Source organism: Oculina patagonica, chromosome 2 (assembly GCF_052425735.1).
Source record: "Oculina patagonica isolate OP01 chromosome 2, crgOcupat, whole genome shotgun sequence".
Classification (NCBI taxonomy): Eukaryota; Metazoa; Cnidaria; class Anthozoa; order Scleractinia; family Oculinidae; genus Oculina; species Oculina patagonica.
The window spans coordinates 9,645,459-9,661,221 of record NC_135759.1 but is presented as its reverse complement, the minus strand read 5'-3'; the positions used below and the strand labels follow the sequence as shown (position 1 = coordinate 9,661,221).

Below are 15,763 nucleotides of genomic sequence, written 5' to 3'. Positions count from 1 at the left end.
TTTTCTTTTCCTCCCGCTGTTGAAATATGTGAGCTTAACATGTTTAATATCAAGGTACCTTATAACAGCGCAAAATTAATGTATGGGATTTTTTCAGGATTCTCATACTGAACATTGTGCCTAAAAACTGAAATGACCGCACGCAGTGAGAATCGAAGTGAGAATATGAATCCGCGTTTCTTTATAAGAACGAGATCGTGATCCCAATCGATATAATAGCAATTAAAAAACGACGTCACTACGTTTAAGTAAATTTTTCATCCTTTAATGAAAACAGCCATGATATATATATATAAACGTGCAAAAAAACAATGGTACAGAAACAAATTGAACCAAACCCAAAATGGAGAAAAATAATAGGTGCCAAAAAGCACTTAATGCATTAAAAAGTTAGTGTCCTAAGGAGAAAATCCATTAATTGTTGTATGAAACAATTCTTTCGTAAAAAAAACCCTCAAGTGCAATAAGATGCCTACATTACGAGGTTACATGCATTTACAATTTCAAAACCAAAATTACAAATATTTGTAGCTTACAACCGTCTGACTTCACCAAGAAATTTAAATAAATCATGATATTCTCTACTCAGTCTTAACGCAAAGAAAACAAGATTCGCTGCTTCAATTACTGACACCTTCCTGGTAATTTTATTCCAAATGTACCTAGGTTTCTAACGCTTAGAAATAGAATATATGTATATCTGGATACATAATAATATAATATATATCAGCTGGAGTTGCACTTTTGCGAAAAAAGGGAACCATCATTAGGAGGCAATCTACAATAAAAATAGGACAAATAAATAACTATAGCCACAAAAATACTCAGAATTAATCTTTTAACCCTCAAACGTACAAGTTTGAGGTGGGGGGTGCCACCCAACCCACCAGAGTTTTTTTGTTGTTTTTCGATTTTCAAGCTTTTCTACTAGTTTTTCTACTAAATGTAAATCAATTTCACGGTGGTGATAATAATTTCCTTGTGCCTCCGTGGGTTAAGAGGCTCTGTGATCGTTATGGCTTTGCTACTGAAATCGGACCTCTTTTCTTGTGCTTACTGTTAAGCTTAGAGTTTAATTTAACACAAAAAGCAAATAGAAAATAAAGGAAAAAGAAAACAACACTAAGCCTGGTAAAGTGGGCTCGCTTAAGTCATTTTCGTCCCCTCCTTTGTCTACTGGAAGTTCTTCAGAAGAATATCACTTGTTTTAGACATGGGATTTCCAAAGAGTTTAGGAGCTCCGATTTCTCCTCGACCAACACGATCAAAAGTATTCAAGAGATCGTAACATATCTTTTCACCAACAACCGAATCTTTTTTGTAGTCCGGATGTGTCTCCACGAATAACCGAATCCACTGCGCTGTTGTAAGCAGTTCACCTAAAGCACAGAGAAAAAGGTGCGTGTTACATATGATCACTATCTGTTGATATAGTCAATGCAGCTCAGTAAGGGAAATGGACGTTTCTGCACACACTGAACAACCTACTTAAAATTTACAAGCACATGGTCTAACATATAAAATCGAATACGGAAGTGGCAACGAATAAATAGATAAAATAGACTTCATTTTAGGAGGGTTGCACTTAATAGTCTTGCATGTGACCAACAAACCTGTGGCCCTCGGATTCCCAGTCAAGTTGGAATTAAGGTTTTTTTTTTTGAAAGGAGGAAAACCAGATCGACTGTTAGTGTATTTAACCAATTTTCTAGTGCATCGATTTTGAAAAACTCAATAGGCTTTGCTACACGCTTTAATATCACTTATGGCGCTGCACTAAAAAGATGAAAAATATCGATCGAAATTACTACTTACCAGATGCCCTCCTCGAGATTAGTTCCAAGTACTGGGAGATGGTGCAAAGTGTGTCAATGTCAATATCAACGTTCCCTAGGTAACTTTGGATCAGCGGTATCAGGCCGGGAAATTGACCATCCTAAAATAATAAGACCATAAAAAAAACAAATGAAAAAGTAAAATTTTAATTGATGCAATATCACTTTTCAAGTATCTATTATCATTTTTGGAAACAAGACATAATCTATAGCTGTTGACTTTAAGATAAGAGTCCTTCATTTAATAAAGTAGAAAGTTCCCAAATATAATAATTAAATCATAAAGGTTGGTCCTGATACGGACAAAATAACTTAAGCAGGCTCCCCAAACGATAGGGTAAAACAACAATAATTCATTTGTCTCACCTTTCCGTTAATAATCGTGTCTATTGACATCAGCTCTAATTCATCGTCACAGTCTGAGTTGGAACCAGTAACAATAAAGGCTTGAGATGAAAAGAAAAGTGAACATAGCATGTAAAAAACAATGAACAGACGCAATCGGCATTATAATTTATACTTTCAATTAAAAAAAAAACTAAACAAAAACAAAAACAGAAAAAAAACGTAACATCACTCCTAGTGAATTCTTGTTTCTTGGATATCTACTGACGCGTAATTTTTTACGTGCGTTTACATACGTCAAAAAAATTGAGACAATGTATGAACGACTTGCGTAAACGTTTAAAGTAGTCGTTCATACATTGTCTCCAACTTTTTTCACGCACGTACACGCACGTAAAACGCGTCAGTGGAAATCCTCCTTAAAGGTGGATTTCCACTGTCGGGTTTTTGTTGACGCACGTTAACGTACGTAAAAACTGTAAACGTACGTAAAAATGAAATTTTACGCGCGCGATTACGTGCGTCGAATTTACGTTGTCCAATTTCCAATGCCACGTTTTTTTTCTTGGTATTTACGTACGTTACACGCAGGTATACACACGTAACGATCGCGACTGTTTAACTGAGTTCAACTTTTTTCCCGGCTGTCTGCGGTTACGCAGCGATTTACCCAATCATACATTTGGATTTTGTCACATGATACCACTTACCATGTGGAAAACCATTTTGTTTTAAATCGCTGTCGATTTACATGGGAAAACATTCAGATGTAGATGCACTTCTCATCGAGAAAGTCCGAACATTTCCAGCAATAATCTATAGAACAGACTACAGAACCAGATTGCACGTAGGCTTTTAACCGACAATCCGGGAAGGTCGCCTCAAATCTTTTTTTTACTTGATGGTGTCTTTCGGAAGTATTTATAAAATGCCTCCTGGTCATATTCACGCATTTCTTTTACTAGCGTGTGGGACAAAGTGTTTTCATTGCAGCCATATTGGAAGAGTCAAACTACAATATATTTGTATAAAAATGTTAATGATTTTTTCCCAAAGGAAAAACAATTTATTGTTTCACTTCTCCAATATGGCCGCAAATTACACACTCTATTCACCAACTTGATAATTCAGGATAGCGGGCATTTACGGACGTTCAACGCACGTAAAAAAGAAATGCTTTTTATTTCTTTTTACACAACAGTGTAAATTTGCCTACGTATATTTTTTACGCACGTTTTGCGTACGTAAATAAGTACGCGTCAGTGGAAATCCACCTTAAGCGACAAAAGGGTTGACACATCATCATTTCAGGCCCTTTCGCCCCATTTTTCCAAACCCCCTTCACCTACCAATGTTGTAGTTTGTTTTTGGGTTCCCTTTGCTACAATAGTAAAACATCGGATGAGGGTAGGGGGCTATTTTAGCAGAGTGTGATGAAATTTAAAAACTAGTGGTAAATTTGTCAATGTGTCAACTACTTTTGTCTAAGATTGTAGATATGCCCCCTCCAAGTTTGAGTTGAAATGTTCACTAAAGCTAAAACACAATCAACAAGGAAACATCCACTCACAGTTCTTCAAATTCTTTCTAAAGTAAAACATTTCCTTGCGGACAGCATCTCTCTTCTGAGCGTTGACCATATTCACATCCACCTTTTAAACGTTGATCGTAAGCAGCCATGCAGGTAAGAAGCCATGTATTAGTATATTCAAGAAAAAAAAAGAATACATTACAATGAAATTTGGTCGTGTAATTTGTGCAGTACAACATTACCGACGTTTCGGCATTGCTTGCATTCTCTAGCTCACCATAATGAACCTTGATGAATCTCGAGTTAAACCAGTACCGTACAAAATAGCGTGTAAAAAATGTCGAATATCATATAAGAACAAGTATTAGAGTAATTTTAAGATTAATTTTATTAACGACCAAAGGAAAAGCTGCCAAGGTCATTTCGATGACCCAAAAAGATGGCAAACCGCTCTGTCACTCACTTTCGCTCTAAACGTTTTTTCACCTTGGATAAAGGAATAAGTAGGTTGATGTCCAACGATAAAATGACTCTTGAAAGGAGCACGATGAATGTCACATAAGCTGCATTCTCGAAGTCCGTCAGTTGTAACTTGGGAAAAAAGAAAAGAAATATGATATGGTTAAACAATTTAGATCTGTTTTAACTCTTTTGTCCGAGTGGGGTTTCTGAGAAATCGGTTTAGGTTTTGATGCTCAAAAACGCAATTTTAAATAAAGGACTTCAGCCCGATAATACCTCCGGCAACTTTACATGTTTAAAATTCTAGTGTAGTTTATTTTGCGCCAAACGTCAATTTTCAATACTTATAGTCTAATTAATAACATCGTGTGCACAGGTTAATCATCTTACTGAACGTCAGTATTTTGTACTTAAGCCGAGTTGGCGTGCTGCCTACATAAGCTATTATGAATAGCCTTTATTAGTTGCCACTTTCTAAACATAAAAAAATAAAACGAGTTTGATTTAGGCCATGCCAGTTGGAAGTGGAAGCCAGAAATTTAAAAAAAAAAGTGTTTTGACTTCAAATATCTTAGTGTTAGCAAGGGTAGTGACTTACATCAGTGGACCTGAACTCCACCCTCCATCCGATAGACGAATTGAGAGGAGGAGGTTTGAAGCGCATGGTCTGCCAGTTGCTGGACTGGATATTCTGATAAATAAAACAAGGAAAGTGCGTTCCAATAGTATGAGCTTTAATAGGGTGATCTTCATTTACTATATTTGTCTCATTAGCATAAGCGCTTCACTTTCTGATTGAGCTATCAAAATATCAATTCTAAATATTCAAAGTACCATGGTGCCGATTAACTTTCTCTATAAATTTGATCCCGATGTATTTAAAACTTTTTCCGTGACGCAGGTTTGAAAACTTGATATTTTACAGAGAATGTATGGGCTCATTAACTCTTTCGTCACGCAGAAATTTTGCAGTTTTTTAACGCTTAATTAGATCTGCTTAACCCTATTCAGACCTTGCAGAAAATTTAAGCAATCACCATGAAACTTATAGGATATATTGTATGTCCAAAACTCTTTCTTTCGGTATACGTCACGTGGCATGGCGACGTCATATCACGTGACAATTACATCATGATGTCGAAACAGCCGCCATCTTGGTTCCGCCATCTTGTATTTCAAATTTTTTTTTAAAATGCCAGAAAACCACCCAAAATCACTGCAAATTACTCAAAATAAATAAAAATGTGCTTTAAACCCGTAAAAATGTAAAAATAATTCCATTTAAGTTGATTTTTATTAACAGAAACATGCAAAATTACAAATTTGGGAAAACATGCCGTTGCCATGGTGATGTTAACTTCCTGACACATCATCCAACCCTACCAAATTGTTGCCAGATAAATTTTAGAAAAACTCAGAAAGGTTGGCAACGTTTGGTTAAATCTTAAAAAAAGTTGTAAAAGTTCAAAGTCAACGCGGGCCTCAACAGCCCCCCCCCCCCCCCCCGGTCTGAATAGGGTTAAAAATTGAACACGGAGAGATGAAAATTTCGCCAATAATTAAGCTTCACATGAGACACTTTCTATATAGCATGATGCCTTCTCTACGCAAAGTCGTACACTAATGAGGCAAAATGTAGACAGTGATGTCAGCAAAGATCGCTCTCTTAGGGGGTGATTTGAAAACAAAGATGGCTCGATAGTTTAAGCTCGATTTGTTTTTAAATCAGAACCTTTATTACACGAACATTACTGCTCTTTAGTTTACCTCAAAGTGAGTCGAGTTCTGCTCATCGTCTTCATAAATGTCCTCACGAAACAACGAAGTCACGGGATCTCGAATAAACAAATGAGCGAAATGGCGAGCTAACTGTTCGTCTATGCCTAATATTAAAAAAAAACATCGAAAAGAAAAACACGTTTATGGATTTGATATATAAGTACCAAACAGAAAAACACGATACCGAATTTATTGTTACCGCATCGATTTCAATACTTTAATATAATTCATACCTTTTACTTAGTTTTACTTAGCATCAGAAGCCCATGAACATTGGAGTGTGTAACTAACATAAGAGGCAACCTATGACTTGGCTGAGTTATATTTTAAGACTAGACACGGAGGTAGACTTTGTGTCCTTTTAGTTTAGTGCCCAATCAAAAGTAACAGAATTTATTCCCAAATTTAACAAGAATGTCACACATGAACAATGCAGTCATTCAAAGAAATTTCGAATAAAAAAAGGCAATTCCATCAAAAAGAGAAATTTGAATTGGACATGGTTTTGTGTCTTTTAACATATACAAGGGTGTCGAATGGTATATGCAAGACTTTGCGAGACGGCGAGGCTGTCGTTAGCATTTGTGTGTGTCCAATACTTTTTTAGCCTTGGTAAAAGAATTTGCAAGTACGACGAGGCCTTCAAGGAACTCGAGACGACAAGAACACTGAAATGTGGTCAAAAATTTGCAAGAGTCGCATGTTTTGGACTACCACTTACCATCCCTTATAGAATGGAGGGCGCGCTCACCGGTTAAAAATATAGTAATCGTCTGTAAGATCCCTTCCTAAGATATGATTTACACAATCAAAAGGTGGTCCAAGACCATAATAACAGCCCCCTCTTAGTGGCTGCTAAAATGCAGATAGATATATTTAGACTACAAAACAATTGTTATTCTACTTCAGAGCTTTCGTACCCAAGCCCATTAGATAGACTACAGTACACGTTTTTTGACCGATATGACTAACCAGCATCCATAAGCTGCTGACAGATCTCCTTGTCGTATACCAAGTCAATGTCGTTGTACATATTTCCCTCAGGCGACAAGTATGTACTGATTGAATCATACCGTGACTTTGGAATGACAAATCTATTTTCCTTCAAAGGCTGCGAAAACAAACAAACAAAACAGAAAAGACGTAATTTTCCCTTTTTAAATTGGACATCATATATACAGCGTACGCATATATCCTGCCATAGCAGTTTTAAGCTTTTATTTAAAAGCCTTCAGTTTTATCTTCGTTTCGTTTTTTTTTTTTGTATTTATTTTCCAAATTCATTCGCTAACTGGTAATTTTCATTTGCGATTTTGTAAACTTGTCATTTTCTGTATATTCTCTCTGACTTCCATTGTGAAATTCCAGTTTTATCAAAAATGACCTTTACCAGAGGGCAAACCTTTGCATGTAGGAAAATGTGGTACCAAGCAAAATTTGACTCCTGATTGACTTTTGCCTTTTAATTTATTTTGCGTGATTTTGTGTACGGATTATTTTGGTTTCGGGTTAGTTGAACGCGGGCGACCTCATGGAAGTCAGTAAGCCTCATTTAGCTCTTTAATCTTGTGATCATGACTTGATTTTACATTAATTTTGCAACTGATTCCCTACATTGGCGTAATTAGGCAATATGTCATAATAGATTACAGTTCAAAACAACATTTACTTATTTTTACTTGCCTCAAGCCCCCTCTCCTCAGGAGTTCGATCGTCCATTGCCGCAGATATCACACTCCAACGGCAATCTGTATCTGTCAGGTATCCACGAATTATGGGAGTGCCTGCAGACAGAGCCATCTTTACAGAAACAAAACAAATAAAATAAGCATAGACATATACTGCCGTTGGAATAAAAAAGTTCTTAAGAGCACAAATATTTCAATTGGGATAAATAAACCACACGTCCTATTAAACTATTATTATTTTAAATTCGGCCACTTCCAAATAACTTTTTTGTTTTTTATTTGTTTAAGCTAAAACAATTATGTTAAAAGGTCATTTGGTTCAAAAGATATGAAAGTTTGAATTTTGAATTTCCCGCCACTTTGTTACTATTTTTAGAAAATTGACGAACTTGAAAGTTTCATATCTTTTGAACCAAATGACCTTTTCCAAAAGTTTTTCGCAGTTGATTTTGTCTCAACATATTCTTTTAAAATCATGCCTTTGTTTGGTAAAAATGTCAAAATGAAATTTTGACGATTGACGTATGACGTCATTTTCCCGCCAAAAATCGTTATAATCGACAAACAAAAAACATACGATTTTTTGGAATTTCAAGTTCTACAATGTTGCCAAGTTTGAGCTTAAACAAATAAAGAATAAAACAAGTTATTTGGAAGTGGCCGAATTTGGGCTCTTGTTTGCCCGGCATTTAATAGTTGGGTCGCAAATTTTATTATAATCATAATAATTATAATTATAATCGTTGTCATTGTGATTAATATTATTTTAATAATATTAAAATATTATTATATTATGGTAATTATTAATTCATTTTTTATTTAACGTGTACTCACAACAATAGGACTAATTGCTGCCAGTTGATCGTACAAAAACCTTGCTTCGTTGATATTGCAAGCCTGGAAAGTTGCCTTAAATTTTTAAAGCAAAAAAAGAGTGTATTTGTAATATTTTTTACAATATTATATAACTTAGAGCGTTTCTATAGAGAATACCAACAACAAGCGATCTCAAAGTATTCAGAAGAAGACCATTTAAAGTTGATTTAATTGACCTCTCAATCCATGCGTGGAAAACGTACATACAAGCCTGCGGCACTAACCGGCATGAGCGAAACAGTTTACAGAATCTTCAAACATGGCAAATCTAGTCAATCCTCGATAAAATCATGTATTTTTTTTTTGTTTTCTTCTTGGGATACTGTGCACCGGCCGTAAATTTCTAGCCTGCGCCGGAGTTTAGTTCGTCTGCAACGCAGGCTATACATTACCTGAAGACAGCTCATTCCCAACCCACAACCGACGCTGTCCATATAGATGTGATCTGGCAAGGCAGCCTTGATACTTTCTTCATCAACATCAGTGAATGTTTCGATGAATGGGGATGGAGTGTTCATATCCCTGAAAACTGTCATTCATAGACAAATCCAAATCAAAAACTATCCACGGGATACCACATGAAAACTTGAATGTCTTAGATGTACTTTTAGCGTTTAAGTCGTAACTTACTTGGAACGTTGATGACAACTTTGGAGCCCCTTCGCTCTTTAATATTTCTGGTCATGGAGCTAAATAAAAACAAATGATTTTTCTTCTCTAAAAAATTGGAGCATTTGCCACAATGATACAGTAAGATATACGCTGTTAGTGAATAAATGAATGCTAGTTTTCGGCCAAGAGCAACAATGATTCCTTAGAAAATTTACTTTTTTTATTTGCGTTAGAGGCGGATAACGTGTCATACGCGAAAAACAGTTCGACTTAAGCACCCAAACTCACGCTGATCACAGTAGATATATTATCGTGCAGTAATGCAGTTATTTATTTTATTTATTTATTTATTTATCTTTTTTTTATATAGCGCAATTAAGAATCCATTGGCTCGGTTACTCTGTCTGTTCAGGATTTTCGGTTTTTGTCTCGTAAAATGGGTTGGAATGAAATCAGTAACATAGGCTTTCATTTTTAAGGCTGGACCCACACATGCGACTCAGCCCAAGCGCAAACGCAAACACAGGCGAAAATACCAGAGCGAAAAATGGCGAATTTTCTTGCAACTGGCTTGCGCTTCCATTCGCTCGTTTTCCACTAACGAACATTGCAGACGCAGGCCAGCGAAGCGTGATTTGTCCGCCATCTTGGAAAAAGACCCCGACTGCGCCGCGATTCTTATGTTCTTTGCGTTTTCGTTATACGTGTGAGAATCGCTTGTATTTTCGCTTGTAATTGCTTATGCTTTTGTGTTGCACGTAACAAGCAGGCTAAAAAAGTGATTTGGACACGTTTTGCCATGTTAATTTGATTTAATTTTTAGCACCCCTCTTCAAGCCTTCTTACACGGAAACGAGAACAGCTGACTTGTTATCTAATAAGACACATTGCGTAAATGATAGTGACAAGGTTTGTGTTTCTTTTTTCGCTGTGTTTGATGGATTTCGTTACCGCTGAGACATTTTTTCAAATTCCTTAGTACACACTGTGTACTAAGTTTTGTGGTTGTAGCTTTAATCGTTTCGAAGTTACAAATCTTCAAAGTAAGGGTAGGCCTCAAAAGCCCCACCCCCTCTTGCCTCCTTGTCTTAAAAGGATTAAAGTACTATTGTTTTACTTATTCAATAGCTCTCGTTTAGAGAAGTATTTATCTTACAAATGCTTGACAAATTTTGCAGTGCCCACCTGAATCGTGAATGTTCTTGGTAGACAGCCTGGTCAGGGAAGAATAAGGAACACGATAATCCTTCTTTTGGGGTCGGGCAGACATTTGGATAAGTAAAATTTGGGCATCCAAGTCTGAAATGAAAGACGTTTTTTTAGTAAAGGATCCATGTGGCATGCAGTATTTATCGGTATGATGTTAGAACAACGGAGTGGCCTCGTTATGTCACATTTATTGACATGCACCATGCACACTATTTCGCAACTTCTCTTTTTTTTGGCGATAACATTGTCGTACAAGAACCTTACCTTGCTAACAGAAGTACAATGCTAACAAAACATGACTGGTAATAGCAACATAGTACGAATGAAACCATTGTTATTAAGCACACTCATTAACACAGACGTATTTTAATTGATAACCTGGGAAATGCTACGATAGTCTGAACAGTTTCTCCTGCCGCTGTCAGATTTTTTTGAATTTCTTCGCGTCTGTTAATCAAATGACAATAAACATGTTATAAATTAACGGCAGCTTCTAAGTGCAGATTTTGACGTTGAAGCTAATTAGTTTAAATCACTCAGATATATAAGGCCGAAAGGAATTTCGTACATGAGCCGAAGGGCCGCAGAGCGGAGCCCCATGATAATATAAATAGAAGAATCATGCTAGCACAGAAATTGGAAAACCATGCATTTGATGTTTCATGGTCATCATGGGTAGCGGCATGGCTCGCGGGCGCGTGTGCTTTACGTTCGACATCGCGCAACACGATACTCCATAATTAGGTTAACATTACATACGTCAGCTTTCATTTTTGATATTAGATATCCATGTTATGGTCAATTGACAGATGTCAAAACAAGTTACTTGCTGACCTGTATCACATGACCATAGCGCGGGTTCAGGCGTAGAGCTTGTCAAGGTCAAGTGATTTTTCAATTTAGCGCTGACCAGTTAATTGTTTTCCATTGGGTCGCGGGTTCAATTCAGTAAATGCAGATTTAGATCAAAGACTGTTGGGCTACATGTCTCGTGTCACTTTTTGGAGCTTTATTTAAAAATCGAACATTTTCGCGTATACCGTATGCGGTGTACGTGCCAAAATTTTGGATGTCAGATTCGCGCATGTGGTCTACGAGTCTGCATACCAAAATTATGTTATACAATAGGCCATTTTACAGTTGTCTGCTCAGTTACCTGGCCTTTGAATGGAAGTGAGGCTGGAGGTGACCTTGTTTTGATACAGACCTCACTACTTTTGTTATGTAAATCATGTTGTTCTGATGCTTACTAGTTTGGATTTACATAATAAAGCAGAGAGGTTTGTATCAATGCAGGGTCACCTCCAGCCTCACTACCATTCAAAGGCCAGGTCACTTAGCAGTCAACTGTAAAATGGACTATTGCGTGATGTAGTTTTTATTAAAAGCATACAGTAAATCACTGTTTGACAATTTAAGGAGATTTGGTGCATTGTGCTATTGTGCCTATGAATGGTGGTTAAGTTTAAATGCCACTTTGTTGCTAGAACCATTGTAAACCAAACGTTGCGCCCACTTTTAGCAACCCGAATCATAATTTGTCTTTACGCTAACAGAAATGCTTGCAATGTTTTTGGAGATAGGAAAGGGCATCGAGTATGGAATGCACTTTCCCCCCTACAGCATGCTCTCGTGTCGCCTTGAAACGTCAAGATTTCACGAGACAATAGAGGGCAAAATAAATAATTGGAGAGCTCAACTTTTATTCTTCGCTAATTCTATTTAATACCACCACGCTGCTTCAAGACGAGGCTGTCGAGGTGGTGATGGTGAGGAAAAGGACTGTTCTAGATTCCGCCAACTTGTAGCTCAGTTTTCTCAGAGAGAGAGAGAGAGAGAGAGAGTGAGAGAGAGAAAGAGAAAAAAGGAATCCATGGCCAATACAGAATCATACTAAAATGCTAGTGGGTAGTAAATATGTACTAATACTGATATTTTAATTCAGAAGACTGGCAAACATAAAGAACTACATGTAAATCGAAAAAGCGCAGTTTGTTTTGCATGTCAATTGTGGTTGCAATAGCAATATCGAGAAACATGGACATATTTTCGCGCCAAACAATTTCCGCCAAACTGATTAAATAATCGATAATTTTAATAAATAATAATAACAAAATTAACGATCAAATAAATAATAAATAAACTTTTAAAAAAATACAAACAGCTATTGAAAGTCTTAGCATCACTAAGATAGCACAATGTTTGATGCGCGCGCGTTTTTTTTTTTTGCTCGATAGTCTAAATCAGACTATCGCATTTTACCTAAGTCTCATATTTGCCTCTATCATGTTGAAATATCTCATGCAACCACCTAGTGGTTGGCCAGGTGATCCTACGAGAATAATAACAACAACAACAATAAATAAATAAATAAATAAGGTACTTTGTTGAATTGCTTATTGAAAGTAAACAGCTAGTCAGATTTCTACTAACTTAAAACAAATATTAGTTTAGAACAGAGGGTATAGTTTAAAGTGTTAAAAGGAGATAAGAAATTTTATGTACAACAACACTTTTGAACCTTAAAGGCATTGGTAGTCAATTTATTACAGCTACTATCGAGAGTTGTTGTTTTGGACCTAGGAATGAAAGAGTGCAAATCTGATACCTTCAACCATGTAACTAGCATACTCAGGTCTCAAAGCAGTCACGTTGTCACTTGAAACAAAAATACAAGATAATTTTGAGAATAAAAACAAGATAGAAGTTATCATTTATTTTATATTATGCTAAGTTAGTTATCCTAATTATTCATAATCTATTTGTATTGTATGGAGTAAATCGTAATAAATTAATTTAGGCGACTGAGGCGACATTCCACATGGTACAAAGTGCGAGTAAATGTCAAAAACAGACGGATACCATGAAGCATACGCGCGCACCAACGTCCTTTAAGGGACTTGAAAAGAATGCAAAGTCAACCTACCTTCCACTCCCTAGTTCGGCAAGTACTTGAACATATTGTCTCCTCAATGGCAATCAAAACACTCGGATATACATAGATAAGCTCAACAATTCTCCTTACATATGAGGTTTACCTTAAAAAACTATATTGTCAGGAAACTGATCATGAAAAACTGATCATGCTAAATAATGCTTTCTTACCTGGAATTATTTAATTCCTCAGCTTGCAAAGCGTCCAGGATTTCTTTAGCCTTTAAATTGCAGTAAACCTTCTTGTTTTCATGGTCAAATTTTATCAATGTGTATTCCACCTATGACATTTAAATTGAAGTTTATTTGAGTTATGCTTTTTTGTTAAGGTTAAGATATACAGTAGTTCGAAAATTTATACAGGTAATACATTTTCTGAAATTCTGTATAAAAAATAGCGTTAAGCGATAAAAACTTGCGGGCCGTGCATATTTGTATTACTAATATGGGGAATACCTTTAATTAGATTAGTGGAGAAAATTGTAAAACGTAAACGGAGAGGTTTTGAACGAAACGAATGATCAATAACATAATATAAAATACGCTTTCTGTTTTAAGTCAATTTACCACTGAATTAGTTACCATATATATGGACTAATAACATACCTGAAAACATTTCTCAAATCTGATTGACTTAAAGAAATACACTTTTTAGTAAATTCGATGCAGAAATGAGGAAATATAGTGCACAAAAAAGGAAATTCGGTGCAAAAAAGGAAACAAACAGAGCACTCTGATTGGTTAATAAACAAAGGCACCCACATAGGGCCAATCAAACGCTTCCACGCGATGCGAATGGCGCGAAGTTTGGATCTGCTTTGAGATGCGAGTGAAAAAAATGGCTGGCGTTTTGAACACAGTAGAGGACCAGAAGATAGCTCTGAATACCATAGCACTGAAAAGCATTGGTTTTTGGTTCTTGTTTTGAAATAACTGGTTTCTTAAGAAGGAAATTGCCGACGAAATCGAAACTACAACCCGACTAAGCTTCACGCTTTGCTTGAGCGAATTTATTTACGCCGAATTCGCCGAATTAAAAAACAAACACATTGGCGAAGATTATGGTACAGATAGCCTCAAAGTAATGACTACATCGCTTGAAAGACACTATACTTAGAGAACTGTACGGGACAGATAATTGTTTCGTCCAAGGAAGTGTTGAAAAGAAAAGCAAAACAGTTTCACTTGGCTGGAGTTCGAGTCGAAAGCGCTCAAGCAAAGCTCGACAAGTAAATTAAAGCACAAGAAAATCTCTGGAAGGGGTAAAACCCATAATCTTGAATTGAGATAATTCGTTGATCTGTTTAGCCAGATTTTTCGGCTAAAAAACTTTTAAAACATTGAGAAACCCGGCCTGTACGTTGTTTGGGCTTTGACCTTGTTTTGAATGAACGCCGAGCTTCAATAAATATTTTTGTGCGAGATTTGCACTTGTTATTTTCTCGCATTTTTTTAAGAATATTATTAATAAGTAATCACATGATTTTTCTCGTGCAATTTGGGATAAATAAGCACTCGTAAATTTTTCAAAGACTACAAATTGCACTCACCCAACGGGCTCGTGCAATTTTGTTAGTCGTTGAAAAATTTACGATTGCTTTTTTATCCCAAATTGCACTCGAAATCATGTGATTACCTATACATAGTCTTCCGTGCGTTTGAAATACTACACTGTTTTTTTTTTTTTTCGTTCACAGTCGGCAAGACGAAAACTACGTCGCCATTTACCATCATTTTTTCTATACCATGCTGCTCCTTCTTAACCAGAAACCGGCTTAACATTTTTTCTAACATCCGAGATATATGTACCTTTTGCTTGAACAACTCACATTCGCTTTGAAGTTGCATAAAGAAAAAGTACATTTAAATAAAAATGATAGCGTTAACTTGAAAATAATTTAGCCGTGACTTAGGTTACCTCGTCTCCCCACTTCAAACAGTCGTTTTCCCGGTCTTTTTGTTTATGGTAGATATGGATTAACTGCAGTATACCGTGTTTCCGGACATGGTCGGCGTACTGTTTTGTTTCTGACCACGTTAAGGGAGTTCCAAGAGAGAGCAGGCCCATGCTGAAGACTATGGCTATAAGAAACAAAGGTTAATATTATGTCAAAGCAAAATGTTACGTCACAGCGTATATTTGCCAAATAAGCGCTGACCGGGGATTTTCGTAAAAGCAATATGGCTCATGTCTTGGTACGTCAGAATTACTGACATAGATTAGAATAGAATAGAGTATACAATAGGGTAGTAAGTAGAATAGAGCTGAATGTCATAAATAGAAAAGCAGTACTTTAACCAGCAACAATTACTTTCACACTTGTCTAAGGAGAGGAAAACTGATTATTTGGTTGATAAAAACATAGAAAATCCAACGTAGAAATTATTTGGTGTGAGATTACAACTTTAGATAACTGTTTAATTGGCTTCACGGGCATCATAAACCACTCCCAAGCATTATAAGATTTACAAGGAGCATGTTTACAAGGTAA

General features: G+C 36.3%; 1 protein-coding gene across 1 annotated transcript; it reads right to left on the bottom strand.

The window, feature by feature from the left end:
- Positions 1 to 249: 249 nt before the first annotated feature.
- On the bottom strand, positions 250 to 15,339 carry LOC144642910 (glutamate--cysteine ligase catalytic subunit-like). The gene is made up of 18 exons (XM_078502015.1): positions 15,190 to 15,339; positions 13,443 to 13,552; positions 12,946 to 12,995; positions 12,600 to 12,669; positions 10,716 to 10,784; positions 10,314 to 10,427; positions 9,147 to 9,205; positions 8,909 to 9,045; positions 8,475 to 8,549; positions 7,636 to 7,752; positions 6,925 to 7,063; positions 5,941 to 6,056; positions 4,772 to 4,864; positions 4,198 to 4,302; positions 3,751 to 3,832; positions 2,202 to 2,281; positions 1,816 to 1,936; positions 250 to 1,379 (listed from the first exon to the last, which is right to left on the bottom strand). Exons 1-18 carry the CDS (start codon positions 15,337 to 15,339, stop codon positions 1,174 to 1,176), a joined length of 1,893 nt encoding a protein of 630 aa, XP_078358141.1. The 3' UTR covers positions 250 to 1,173.
- Between the last annotated feature and the right edge of the window lie 424 nt (positions 15,340 to 15,763).